The following is a 15009-nucleotide window of genomic DNA, read 5'->3' on the forward strand; positions in this document are numbered from 1 at the left end:
GTGGCATTGGTGTGGAGAAAGTGGCCATGGTGGCTGCTGGGGGTAGGGAGTGGGAGGAAGAGATGTGATGTGGGGGCGTTTTCGGGACTTGGAGTTGTCCTGGGTGGTGCTGCAGGGACAGTTACTTGACATTGTATTTCCTACCATGGCCCACTGGGTGGACTGTGGGAGAGTGTGGGCTATGAGGTGGACCATTGACCATGAGGTGCAGCGGTGCTCAGAGATGTATTCACCAAATGCAATGAATGTCTCATTATGATTGAGGTTGTTGTTTTTGGGGGAGGAGAGGGGTGAGGGGGGTGGGATGTATATGGGGACCTCATATTTTTTTAATGTAACTTTGAAAAAATAAATGAAGACAAAAAAATAGTTAATTATCATTTTAGACTTACAACTTTATATTCCAAGAAATGATACAGAACCAACATTGTGAATCACAGGTTGTGAAAGGTGGTGCAGGGAGGAGCTTACAATTGTGCCAGTTGTTTGTTGCACAAATCCTGTAGTCACCTTCTCACTGTAAACTTATATAATTATGACACATTTTCTGGCACCTAGTAGTAAAGCATGTTGTAAAGGCAACACCTTTTTCTTATTATTAATACGTAAATTCCCTCTTTTAGTTAGTGGCACAAGGCTAGGTGGGAGTGTATAAAATCTTAAGTATGACTTCAGTGCTATATTGATAATGTGGAATCCTCTTGTACATTTTTTTTTAAGATTTATTTTTTATTTCTCTCCCCTTCACCACCCCCCACCCTCATCCCACCCCAGTTGTCTGCTCTGTCCATTTGCTGTGTGTTCTTCTCTTTTTTTAAAAGATTTTTATTTATTTCTCTCCCCTTCTCCCCCCGCCCCAGTTGTCTGTTCTCTGTATCTATTTGCTGCATATTCTTTGTCCACTTCTGTTGTCAGTGGCACGGGAATTTGTTTCTTTTTGTTCCATCATCTTGTGTCACCTCTCCGTGTGTGTGGCGCCATTCCTGGGCAGGCTGCACTTTCTTTCGCACTGGGCGGCTCTCCTTATGGGGCGCACTCCTTGCGCATGGGGCTCTCCTAAGCAGGGACACCCCTGCGTGGCTCGGCACTCCTTGCACGCATCAGCACTGCGCATGGGCCAGCTCGACACGAGTCAAGGAGGGGTTTGAACTGCGGACTTCCCATGTGGTAGACGGACACCTTAACCACTGGGCCAAGTGTGCTTCCCTGTGTATTCTTCTATGTCTGCTTGCATTCTTGTCAGCAGCACCAGGAATCGTGTCTCTTTTTGTTGCGTCATCTTGCCGTGTCAGCTCTCTGTGTGTGCGGCACCATTCCTGAGCAGGCTGCACTTTTATTGTGCAGGGCAGCTCTCCTTATGGGGTGCACTCTTTGCGTGTGGGGTTCCCCTAAGTAGGGGACACCTCTGCATGGCATGGCACTCCTTGCGCACATCAGCACTGCATGTGGGCCAGCTCATCCCATGGGTCAGAAGGCCCTGAGTTTGAACCCAGGACATCCCATATGGTAGGCGGGTGCTCTATCCATTGAGCCAAATCTGCGTCCCATCTTGTACATTTTGCACTATAGAATTGTAGGAGGTAGAAAGTGAAAATTATCCAGGTTTAAAAATCACTTAAACCAAATTAATATTTTAAAGTTTATTGAGAACTTACTATATAAGCAAAAGTAGCTTGCTAGCAAGTAGGGTTTTGGGGTGGATTACTGAAATAGGAGTTTTCTCTTAGCACTACTGGAGTGTATATGTATAATTGGATTATAAATTAATATAACCTTTTGTATGCAAACTGGCACTATATATTAATTTTACACATCCCTTTAACACAATAATTCCACATCTAAGGAAGTGGACTTGGCCCAATGGAAAGGGCGTCCTTCTACCACATGGGAGGTCCGGGGTTCAAACCCCGGGCCTCCCTGACCTGTGTGGAGCTGACCCATGCGCAGTGCTGATGCACACAAGGAGTGCTGTGCCATGCAGGGGTGTCCCGCATGTAGGAGAGCCCCATGCGCAAGGAGTGCGCCCTGTAAGGAGAGCCACCCAGCGTGAAAGAAAGTGCAGCCTGCCCAAGAATGGCGCCACACACACGGAGAGTTGACACAAAAAGATGGCGCAACAAAAAGAAACACAGATTCCCGGTGCTTCTGATAAGGATAGAAGCTGTCACAGAAGAGCACGCAGTGAATAGACAGAGAGAGCAAACAACTGGGGGGTGGGGGGAGAGAAATAAATAAATAAATAAATCTCTTAAAAAAAAATTCCACATCCAGGAATTTATCCTACAAAAACATATAGGTGAGTATAAAAAGACATGCAATGCAGCTTTGTAATAGTCAAAACAAACTCTATTATAATCAGTCAAAGGGGTGCTGATGCAAAATACCAGAAATCAGTTGGTTTTTATAAAGGGTATTTATTTGGGATAGAAGCTTCAGTTACCAGGCCATAAAGCACAAGTTACCTCCCTCACCAAGGTCTGTTGCCACAAGTTGGAGCATGATGACTGCTGATTTCAGGCTTCCTGAGTTCCTCTTTTCCAGGGGCTTGCCTCTCTCTGGGCTCAGCTGCTTTGCTATCTTCACAAGGCCAGCTGTAGACTATCAGGCAAATGGCCCGTCTCTCTTCCCCAGGCCTCTGCCATTACTAATCAGGCCATCTCTCTGCTCCACTGTGTGCTTACTTCCTGGACTCCAGGATTATAACTCCAACTCTGATCATTGTCATGTCTTTTCTCTGAGTCCCCACCCACCAAGGGGGCAGGGATGCAACATCCTGCTGAGGTGGCCCAAAGCTTTAATCATTATTTAGTCATGTAAAAGTGAAACCTCTGAATCCAATATAATCTAATATGCCCAGAGGGACAGACCAGTTTACAAACATAATCCAGTATCTATTTTTGGAATTCATAACAACATCAAACTGCCACAGAAACAAAAAACAGAACTACTCTACCGAAGATCCAGAAATGCTCAGTCATTTGCACAATGTGTGGAAGGAGTCCATACATTTACCATTTCAATATTTGTTTCGAAGATGTGTTTGTGCTGCACATTTTGGGCTATATGCTGTTTCAAATTTGGTATTCTTTGCTCTCACGAACAAAATGATTTTTTTTCTTTTATACTAAAAAACATACAGAACACTTACAGCATCAACAATTAAATTTTACACTTTCAAATAACTTCCCCCACTCCCAGGAAACTCTCTTCAAGGCAGATTTTTATGGAAACAATGCCAATTTTTCCTTACATCCATCCAAATTTGTCTTATGTAGGGACAGCACTGACCAGATTATGAGGGTTTCCCCAGGAAGTGTATCATTCCCCCAGGGGCCTCCTCAATTACCTACAATGAAGCACCAATGCTGTTGCCTGATGCTGGTATTATGCTATTTTAGCAAGACAGACATGCCTGACTACCAGAGGGCTACCAGGACAGTAGAAGACAATTCTCTAAGCAAAGTGTTTCTTAAGGTGTGGACTCCCAACCATCAACAGCTAGAAACTTGTTTAAAATGAAAATTCTTGGGCTCTATCTTAAGCATATTGGATACTTTTTTAAAAAGCTTTTATTGTTGCAATGTATCTGATACAATAAACGTTTAAAAAAAATTTTTTTTCTCTCTCTTTCCCTGCCCCCCAGTTGTCTGCTCTCCATGTCCATTCGCTGTGTTCTTCTGTGCCTGCTTGTTTTTTTTTTTTTAGATATTTGAAATACAACTTTATTCTGATTCTAAACGTAAAGGAATGGGAATGACAGTAACAAACAAGACTTCACCACTGAATATTGTGATGTGACTGCAGCAGTCTTATATTTGAAACTCAAAAAGGAAACAACTGCATTCCAAAACAGCTAAATATGCAGGTCCAAAAAATGAAGGTTTTTTTTTAACTGCCACATTCACTCTGAAGCCCATACATCTCGTTCAGCATCCCAAAGATTAAGCACATGTTCTGCTTAGCTATATACCAAAGTGGCAAACACGCTGCACCACTGACATCACAGGACTGTTGCCTATAAAACTAGACTTCTGACGCTGGGCTCCAGCTTCATTTTCTCACAGGTCGTCATCCTCATCCGGCAGAGCAGTTGTCTGAGCAACCTCTAAGTCATGTTCATACTGTGCTGCCAAAGCTGGGTCCATGACAACCTCTGGTGGGGCAAGGGCAGGCATGGCCACAAACTCCAAGTTAGGGTCTCCAATCAGTTTTCTAGCAAGCCAAAGGAAGGGCTTTTCAAAGTTGTAGTTACTTTTGGCAGAAATGTCATAGTACTGAAGATTCTTCTTTTGGTGGAAGATGACAGATTTTGCCTTAACTTTCCTGTCCTTAATGTCCACTTTGTTGCCACACAACACGATGGGGGATGTTTTCGCACACTCGTACCAGATCTCTATGCCAATTAGGCACATTCTTGTAAGTAACTCTCTATGTTACATCAAACATTATAATGGCACATTGGGCTTGAATATAATAGCCATCTCGCAGTCCACCGAACTTCTCCTGATCAGCCGTATCCCACACGTTGAATCTGATAGGTCCTCTGTTGGTATGGAACACAAGGGGATGGACCTCAACACCCAAGGTAGCTACATACTTCTCAAATTCACCAGTCAAATGACGTTTTACTAAAGTAGTTTTTCCAGTACCACCATCGCCAACCAATACAAGTTTAAACTGAACTTGGGGTTCTCCTTGGGCAGCCGTTGTGATGGTTCTTCCAGAAGCGTCTCCGTACAGGTCTGATTGAGGGGTGGAAAGATGGCGGACCCGCTTGTATTCTTGTCAGCGGTACCGGGAATCACGTCTCTTTTTTTTGTTGTCATCTTGCTGTGTCAGCTCTCCACGTGTGCAGCGCCACTCCTGGGCAGGCTGCACCTTTTTTGTGCTGGGCCGCTCTCCTTACAGGGCGCACTCCTTATGCGTGGGGCTCCCCTACATGGGGGACATCCCTGCATGGTACGGCACTCCTTGCGCGCATCAGCACTGTGTGTGGGCCAGCTCATTCCACGGGTCAGGAGGCCCTGTGTTTGAATCCTGGACCTCCCATGTGGTAGGCGGACACTCTTATCCATTGAGCCAAATCTGCTTCCCTAAACTTTCCTTTTAAAAAGCTAAGAATTGGAACCCTCATTGCTGTTGGGATAAAGGTACAACCACTATGGAAAAGTTTGGCAGTTTCAGGAAATAAAACAGAACTGTCATTTGACTCAGGAATTCCAACCCTAAATATACATCCAAGAAAACTGAAAACAGGTATCAAACAAAACTTATCTATAAAATTGTATTAAAAACTGATTTTATTAAAGATTTATTCCCCCATCCCCCCACCCCCCATTGTTTGTGCTTGCTGTCTGCTCTCTGTTGGTTTTGTCTGCCTGTCTTCCTTTTTAGGAGGCACCAGGAACCAAACCGTGACCTCCCATGTGGTACCCAATCGCTTGTGCCACATCCGCTCCCTGCTTGTTCTCTCCTTGTGTCATCTTGTTGGATCAGCTCACCACGCCAGCCCATTGCATCAGTTGTCTTGCTACTCTTCTTTAGGAGGCACTAGAAACCGAACCTGGGACCTCCCATGTAGTAGGCAGGTACCCAACTGCTTGAACCATATGCGCTTTATAAAAAATGTATTTAAAAGAAGTCAACAAATGTTGACTTTTGGAAGAGTTCAGTCAATGGCCACAAAAACAATATAAATTGGGAGCAGATGTGACTCAAGCAGTTAAACACCCACATCCCATGAGAGGTCCAAGTTTCAGTTCCTGGTTCCTCCTGGGAAAAAAAAAAGCACCAACAAACAAGCAAAACTACTCAGGAAAGCCCATGTGGCTCAGTGGTTGAGCTCAGGCTTCCCACATACAAGGTCCCAAGGTTCAATCCCTGGCCCCTCCATATCTCAAAAACAAAAAAACAAGAAACAATGCAACTAGAAAACTAAGTCCAGAGTCCAAAAACCTGGAGTTAAATTTTGGCTCTATCACTTGGAGCCTTACAGTTGAATTAATGGTGTTCTCAAAAATATTTGTAAAGAAAGGAAAATTAGAAGTGGCATTCTTAACTCCTTTTATCAAAACAAAATTCTCCACAGGTCATTCACTTATCAATTAAACAAACATTAAAGGTCTATTATACCCAAGAACTCTGTAACTGCTTAAGGAAAGCAAACAAGGAGGGTCTAAACTGGGGAATGGGTATGATTAAGGAATGCTGATGAAAGGAAATTAACATTTAAAACCCTTTTTACATATATTATGGTGCTTAATTCTCATAGCAATCCTATTTTGGGTAAGGAAGCAGGTTGTGCAAGTTTAATTCCTTACCTTGCTAACCTTGGACCAGCATCACCTAGGAACTCGCTAAAAAAAAATAATATAGGGATCCCACCTAGACCTACTGACTTTAACATCCATTTTACCCAGATCCCTAGGTGGCTACTATGCACATGAAAATTTAAGCTGGGCCCTACTGCATGTAATTCTAAGTGGCAGAGCTGAGGGAGAGGCTAAGCCTAAAACAAATCTTTACAGATGGCCTTAGGGACACAACAAATGCATTAAAGAAAACTTTTCTTGGGCAGCAATGGGAATACAGAACTGCAGTGTTCTGAGGTTGGAGAAGGAACACAAGGCCACATCTACAACTCTTCATTCTTACAGCACTTAATTAGTGCCAAGCAGCACACTACCTTTAGCACTCAGAAAAGGTCATGGTTGTGATTCAACTAGGTTTTTCCAAGGCAGGTAGAATATTCAAAACTAGGTACAGTTTATTAACTGGTGTTTTATCTTGTTTCAGATGTTAAGATTTTGGCTATACAGCCCCTGGTGGGTCTAATCATAGAAAGTTGTTAAAAACAAAACTAACATGTGGTGTCTCAAATAGAGAATGTCTGGGTACTATTATTTCCTATTGGGTGACACAAAATGACAACATTCCTAGATGGCAAGATAAGCTTTATTATAGAATTTTGTACAGGGATGGCCATATGTATTTATCAATATTTATCTCCATCAAATATCTAACTTTGAAACTTATTTACATCTTTGACAATTTATATCATCTCATTTTCCACAAATTATTAGGAGAGGTAAAGCTGACCATCATCTGATTTACAGATGAGAAGCTCAAGTTCAGAGGGGCTGCTGACTTGCCTGTGGTCACAGAAAAAAAAAAAGAGGTGGAACGCAAAACTACAGTAATCCTAGCATTTTGTAAAGCCAAACGCTTTTTAATGAACTGGGCTTTAGCATGATGTTTAGGACATACACTGAGAAAGGCAAAATATAAAATTTTTGTGAAACTTACAGTTGCACTGATTTATACAGCTGAACTGTCAACAAAACTACTGTTTACATATTAAACACTATGCCTGAGAAACTCAGATTACTATCTCATTCCTGTTGACATTTTTTTTCCGTCCTTTTATCTCCTTATTCTTTATTTAAAAACATTTTGTGTTACCTTTTTAAGTCACTTTAGATTACCACAGAAACAAATCAGGGTCTAGATGAGTAAGATTATTTTGTTGCACCTTTCAAATTTGCTAACAAATAAAGTTAGGGACAGATTTATTTATTTATATTTTCATCTCTCTTTCTGAATAAATATTAAAAGGTTTTGCTCACCTAATTTAAAAACAATGAACAAAAAAACTTTATTTAAATAAATAAGGGAGCAGAATCAAAGCAGAAAATGGTAAAAATGAAAAACGAAACAGCCCAAAAAGGCAAGAGAAACACAATTTGAGGTACTTAAGTTGGTCCATCTAATTAATGCCTTCCAAAAGGCTAAGTTTTAATTAACTATTCAGAACTCTCACTTTTTAGCTGTAATTATCTAAACAATAATCTTCAGATGCCAAATAAAATATGAAGGCCAAAAATTCTCTACCTCAGATATAAAGATATCACAGCATTGCTTTAAATACAAAGAAAATATTTTTATTTGTATATCAAAGACTCTAAGAAAAGATGACAAAAGGTTTAAGAGACTTGATGCCAAGACAAATAAATTGTCTTATTTAGGATTAAAAGCTACAGATGATCCTGACTGAATCTTAAGTATGATGTGTTCAGTTGAGCTTGAATTATGGTTTCCTTCCATTAGTCTTCAGTATCTTTCTTTTTTTTCTTTTTCTTCTTTTTTTCTGGACTCTGAAAACAACCAACAAGAATGATTTTGAAAGCGCTGTGACTAAATGGGTGAGTAAAACAAACTTTCTTTATAAAAACAAAAGAAATCTATTTTACTTCCCTTGAAAACAATTTGGGGAAGAAAAAGATTACTTTAAGTAAATACTTATTAAAAATTTAAAAACTAACCATGACAGTAATTTTTTAGCAAATCATATTACATTCTCTCACTTCCTCAAAGCAAACCCATTTTGTAAATAAGATTCTACATTAGGGAAATGGCCCTTTAAGTCATACTCTTACCTCCCCATCAATGAAAACCATTCTTTGCAATGCCTACTCATTTTCTGTTAACTTTTATATACAGAGTGGATTAAAATATGTAGACCCTGCCCATGTCAAATATAATTGGTTTTTAAAAATACACATACAGGGGAGCAGATATAGCTCAGTGGTTGAGTGCTTGCTTCCCATGTATGAGGTCCCAGGTTTAATCCCTGGTACCGCGTAAAAAAAACTAAAAAAAATTAAAAAATAAAGAGAAAGATGCTAAAAATATACATACAGAAATTGCTGTGCTGGTGCATGGCTCTTCCTCAGAAAGTGGTTCTTCTTTAATGTGTTTCTTTTTATCTTTTTTCTTCTTCTTCTTCACAGAAGTCTCTTCCACCACTAGTATTTCTTCTTCCTCTTCTACTTCCTCTTCAACTAAATGGGAAAAGTGTGATACGGCAAGTAACACTGAATCAGAACCCTGCAAAAATGGTTGAAGTCCTCATTTTTTCCCTGTCATTCTGGCCAACTATCCAATGCTTTTTTAAATAATTAAACAAGTACTTCAAGATTGAACCCAGTCCAACACCACTAACTTTACAAATGACAGAGATGAAGCTCAAAATAAGCTATTTTCTGATCCTATAGCTATATACAAATATTACATGATTAAAAAGAAGTCATCTGCAGAGAGAATACACAAAGAAATAATGGCTGAAAACTCCCCAAATGTAATGAGAGACATGAATATACATAACCAAGATGCTCAACGAACTACAATCACGATAAACCTAAACATAACCTTACCATGCCATGTTATAATCAAACTGTCAAATGCCAGAGATAAAGGGAGCTTAAGTAAGATTAAGTACTGATTTCTCACTGGAAACCAAGGACTCAAGAAGTTTTTGAAAGTGCTGAAAGCAAAATCCTGTCAACCAAGAATTCCACATCTGGCAAAACTGTCTTTAAAAAAAGAGGGGAGGATTAAGACATTGCCATTTTATACATTTGCCTTTTAGGTCTTGTAGGCAGTAAAAAGTGGAGTACTGCATATTTATACCTCATTATAAGGTATAAATATGCAATTTGTGACAAGAAAAAAGATGGGGGAACAGAGGGGTATAGGAACATATTTTGGGGTACTATTGAAGTTAAATTGGTATCAAAGCAAATAAGATTGTTATGACCTGAGAATGTTAAATTTAAGTCCCATGGTAACTACAAAGAAAATACTGAATATGCTAGCTCATAAAGACACAAAGAGTACAGATTGTCAGGGGTGGGGGAAAGGGGCAATGGAAAGTTAATGCATAATGAATGTAGGGTTTCTGTTTGAAGATGAGAAAATTTTAGTAATGCAAGGTGGTGAGGGTACCATAATATCGTGAATATGATTAATCCCATTGAACTGTATATGCCTGAGTGGGACTGAGATGGAAAAATGCTGTATATATTAATATATTTCCAAGAAAAGACACAATGACAATGAAATGCAATAATGATTCTGGATGGGATCTAGCAAGGAAGGGAAAAAGGCCAAAAGGGACTTTACTGGGGCATACGAAAAATCTGGTACACAGACTGTAAGCTCTGTATCAATGTTAAATTCCTTGAAGTGGTTAATTGTACTCATGGTGGTTAAGTAAGTAAAAATCCTTATTTACAATGGCAATATTGTGCGCAAGGAACATGATGTACACAAACTACCCTGAAGTGTTTAGAAATGGATATATGGATAGACAGAATGATATGGCAAATGTGACAAAATGTTAAAATTGGTGGATCTAGGTGTCTGGTCTAAGAGGTTAGGGGTATGGTTAGAGTTGTCTGAATGGGGGGGTTATACTATTTTTGCAAATATCCTCCAAGTATTTCAAAATAAAATGTTAATGCAAAAGACATGGAAAAATAAAAATATATGAAATGAAAACTCAAGAATAAAAAAGGGTACACTGAGGAGTAGGTGTGGTTCAAGTGGTTGAGTGCTGGCTTCCTACATATGAGATCCTGGGTCCAATCCCTGCCCCCAGTACCTTAAAAAAAAAAAAAAAGAGAGAACAAAAGAACATTTTCAAATGTTCTTTAAACATTTAAAGGCTATCAATCTGACCTTCAAAAACTGTTTTTTGGGGGTAGGGGGGGCAATTAGAGAAGAAATGATGATTAAGAGCCTGGGCTGAAAACCTAGAAAAACCCAAGAGAAATCAGGTTTATTTCATCTGCTGTGATTCCTGAGTAGGTTTTTAACTTTGTATGTAAAATTCCATTTTCTTATCTATAGAGCATAGATATCTCTTTGGACTGTTACTAGGATTTAATGAGTTAATTCATGCAAAATACTTAGTATAATGCTTGGCACATTAAAGAGAGGGCTCAGTAAAGGTTTATTACTGTTGAAAATGCATCTAATTTATTCAACAAATATTTATTTAGCACCTACTTTATCCTAGGTTCTGTTGTAGACAATAATGATACAGCAGGAACAGAAGAGACAAAAACTTCTGCTCCAGTAAAGGTTTTTATTTTAGTGGGGGTGGGAAAAAGACATAAAAATAAATTATATAATATTTATTAGATGGTAATCAGTCCTAAGGATAAAACAAAGCTTAAGAAAGGGATGGGAGGCAAGGCATGTGGACATTTTAGATAGTATGGTCAGGCAAGCCTGGAGCAAAACATTCCACAAAGAGAGAACCAATACAAAAATATAAGCGCTTGAGTTCTTTTTTTTTGGGGAGGGGGGGAGGCAGGGGAGAGGGTAGGACTATGGGTATATGAGGGGGTGGGGGTGGGGGTGGGAGGTTCAAGGAATAATAACTATGCTCTGTGTGTCTGGAGAAGAATGAGCAAGGAGAGCAGAAAATGAGAAGAGATCAATTAATGGGGTGCCACTGTGGATCCTACAGTAAGAATGGCAGTGGTGGTAGTTAATATTTTGATAATGCTCTTACATAGTTTGTAACAAATGTTTCACAACAATGCAAGATGTTGATGGTGGGAGATGTATGGGAGCCTTGTATGATGATATGCATGTTTGTTTTGCAAATTCACTAATTTTACTATATACTTACTGTTTATGTATGTTCATGTATGAATGATATACTTCACTAAAACTTTTTAAAAACAAAAAAAAAGAATGGCAATGATGGATATAAGAAGTGGACAGATTCTGGATATACTTTGAAGATAAAATCTGGAATTTGGTGTTTCAACTGCTACTAATGAGTTAAATAAGAGTGCAAGAGGACTGACCTTAGATTTAGCACTGTGGAGGTGAACTGATACCCTTGAAAAGGACAGGGAAAATGTTAGGGTAAAGGCCCACCTATACTGAGTTCCAGAAATAACTGGAAACACTTAAAACAAGCCCAAAGAACTAGAAATCAATTTTCAGGGAGTTCTGTTATAGAGAGAATTTTTTAAAAGGGGGGTGGGGTGAGCCCCAACAGAGTTTCTTTTTATTTAAAGAAATGGAAGAGTACACCAAGATGTCAAAGTGGGATAACTTGATATTTCAAGAAATGGGAAAACTGCTGAAGCAAATCCCTGAATAAGAGATATGGAAGGTAATATTGTGCACCAGTAGAGAGGGGGTCTTAGCAAAAGTACTGACAGCTTTATCTATACTAGTAAAAGCAACTGAAGCAACTGTATTATGAAGGGATTCAATACAGGTAAGGTATGGTTCTTTGGGCTTGTGTAAATTCTTTAAATTGCTTTTCTGTATGAAACAGGAAGAAAGATCACTGATTCAAAGTAAAGGTGTTTGAGAGAAGAAACACAATGATAGTCATCTAGAAGAATGCATGCACTACATAGCGTGCTTGCTGGGTAGCAGTAAGGGTCCACTTGAAGCTCATGATCATGAATTTTAAGGGGAAGACTAGTCAACATGATTATTATCTTTCTCAAGTCACATTAAGCTATACAGATAGAGACACACAGTACCTGGAGAGTTAGATTAAATCAGAAGGTGGGGATTAATTAGTACATTCTAGGACCTACATTACTACTTCCTGAACTAAAAAATAAAAGGATATATAGCAATACTGTTTGACTCATCCTACTATTAACAGAAACTGCTTATCCATTAAGCAATAACTCCCCATTCCCCTCACCTACTTTACTCCAGCCCCATAACCTATAAGCAAATATTAATCTCTTTGGATCTGCTTATTCTAGGTATCTCATATAAGCAAAATCATACACTATTTGTCTTTTTGTTTCTGGCTTGTTTGGCTTATCCATGTTGTAGCTTTTATTAGAACTGCATTCCTTTCTAATATTCCATTTTGTGCACCCCAATCTCAACTCTCACTCTTCAGGTCTCAGCTTCTCTGATATTTACCCTCTCGAAAGAATTATAGTATCCAATATTTCTAGTAGTGCTAACAATGGTCATATTTATGGCTCTTATATACAGTTAATACTTGAAGACTAGTTCAATAACATGCCAGACACTGTGCTTGGTTTTGTATCATTTAATCTTCACAATATTCAGATAGGTTTAGGGATTTCTTTACTTCACAGGAGTTAAAGAACTTGTTCATATTCTCCCCACTGAGTAAATGGTAGGAGTCCACATGCATTAAAAATAGTATACTTTTAACCATGAAACTATTTAGATATGAAAAGTTAAATCAATCTTTGCTTCTTGATCCTTCTTCTAAACTAGCTGGTAGGTGCTCAATTAACATAGGTGCAATTAATGAACAGGGCATGACTTAGTGAATTTTTACAAGGCAACCTGACTCACTGTTGGAATACCTATTAAATATTATGACTGGTGGCAGGATACCCACTAGACTCTTCTAGTCCATTCCACGTAACAGAAACAATGAAGAAAGCAATGGCTGCACTAAACTTACACTCATTCTTAACTATATAATAATTTTCAACAACCAATTTAGAAACCAAAATCACTTATTTTTCTTTCTTCTATTCTAATTTTCATATTGATGTGGTACAAGCTAAACTTTTGGCATATTTAGCATAATACTTAATTCCAAGTACTTATAAAGAAATACTTGTATAAAAAATTTAACAAAACCTAACCAGAGAACAAGACAGCTTATTAAAATGCCATTAGCTTTCAATATGGGCGGTTCCACAAGAAAGTTCTAAGGCAGGTACTTCTATAAGACTTATGAAGTCTGGAGTACTTAAGGAACAAGAGCACGAATGACATAAAAATACAAACCAACCTTTGATTTTAATTTTGGCTTTTTTGGCTTTCTTTTCAGTAGTTTCCTCCTCTTTATCCACCTGGTCTATCTTGCGTTTTTTAGAACATGTTGGCAGTGTAGAGTCACCAGAAGGGTCATAAGTCTTCACTTCACTGAAAAAGCCAGAATTTTAGAAAATCTTTACAAATAGTCTCAGAGGAGATGTAAAGAAAATGCCATTAGGTAATACTATATAAGCAAATAATACAATTTCATTTTAGTTGCTTTGGATAGTTTATGAAGACTATCAGTTTCTAGAACGTAAAGCTAATAATGTTTTCCAAGTAGGCCAATAACACTCAAAAGAAATGAATTCTGATTTACTAATCTGGAGAGTTACTATGAATTATTCATAGAGAGTTAAATGAATTCTGATTTACTAATCTGGAGAGTTACTATGGTATAGGAAAATATTCATTCAGCACAAAGGAAAATTGGTCTTTTTACCACCTTACTATACTAGAAAATAAAACTGGAACCAATTCAAGTTTTAAAAACATTTAAATGAAAATAAAGTTTTATACAGAAGTCTTCACTAGAAGATCCAAAAGGCAGGGGAACAAAAGGGGATAACATAAAATTAACGATTCACTAAAGCCCAAAGTTTATTTTGGTTCTAACATAACGGGAAAACAAAAATGGAAATACTCAGTGCCTGCAGTGTGAGCTAATACTACTTAGTGCTTGAAGTGCATTGTGTTTAAATTGCTCTATTTCTTAAGCTTATTAGCATGGCTAGTTAAAACATTTATAATTTAAAAAAGATCCTCAGCTGTCAAATAAGTGCACCAAATTATACAGATTTTTTTTTAAAATCACAGAAAAAAAATATTGTAGAAAACTTGGAAAATTCACAATATAGAAAATATTCATGTACATATATAGTAATAGTTGAGATGTTAATGTACATGCTTTTTGGCCCCCAATAGCATAAGATTTTACTATTAAAATTCTTAAAGGACTAATATTATATATTACATAATGGAGTACCTTTCTATCTACACCTTTGCTTAAATTTCTGTAATTACATCCTAATACTAGAAAATTCCTAAAAGTAGGATTTACTGAGTCAAAGACTAGGAACATTTTTAAGGTTCTTAGTACACAATGTCAAACTGATTCCCAGAAAAGGTGTATAATCTAGAATGTGCATCTGATCACAACCTCCTCAGTACACAAGTATACCAGTAATACCTCAAATAATAACCAAACCACCTTTCTGCATGCAAATCTTCTGTCAATTTTATGATGAAGTCTGAATACTTTATAGTTCTAATAACCATTTTTATACCTGTCTCCAGTCATTTGACTTTTTTATAGGTTTGAGTATGGATTAACTACAAATTCTTTTTTTTTTTGGAAAAATGGCATACATA

General features: G+C 38.1%; 1 protein-coding gene and 1 pseudogene across 3 annotated transcripts in view; both read right to left on the reverse strand.

Moving 5' to 3' along the window:
* Positions 1-3622: 3622 nt before the first annotated feature.
* LOC101432854 (GTP-binding nuclear protein Ran-like) lies at positions 3623-6410 on the reverse strand (annotated as a pseudogene).
* Positions 6411-6936: 526 nt separating this feature from the next.
* LOC101419631 (nucleolar protein 58) overlaps positions 6937-15009 on the reverse strand; it is a 34588-nt gene continuing 26515 nt past the window's right edge. For all 3 annotated transcript variants that reach the window (XM_012525310.4, XM_004458871.4, XM_012525311.4), the window contains 3 exons: positions 13613-13746; positions 8698-8840; positions 6937-8153 (listed from right to left, as the gene is read on the reverse strand). In XM_012525310.4, coding sequence (XP_012380764.1) covers positions 8103-8153; positions 8698-8840; positions 13613-13746 — 328 coding nt within the window. In that variant the 3' untranslated portion in view covers positions 6937-8102. The remainder of the gene's footprint in view (positions 8154-8697; positions 8841-13612; positions 13747-15009) is intronic.

The sequence above is a fragment of the Dasypus novemcinctus genome, chromosome 7, assembly GCF_030445035.2.
Source record: "Dasypus novemcinctus isolate mDasNov1 chromosome 7, mDasNov1.1.hap2, whole genome shotgun sequence".
Taxonomy (NCBI): Eukaryota; Metazoa; Chordata; class Mammalia; order Cingulata; family Dasypodidae; genus Dasypus; species Dasypus novemcinctus.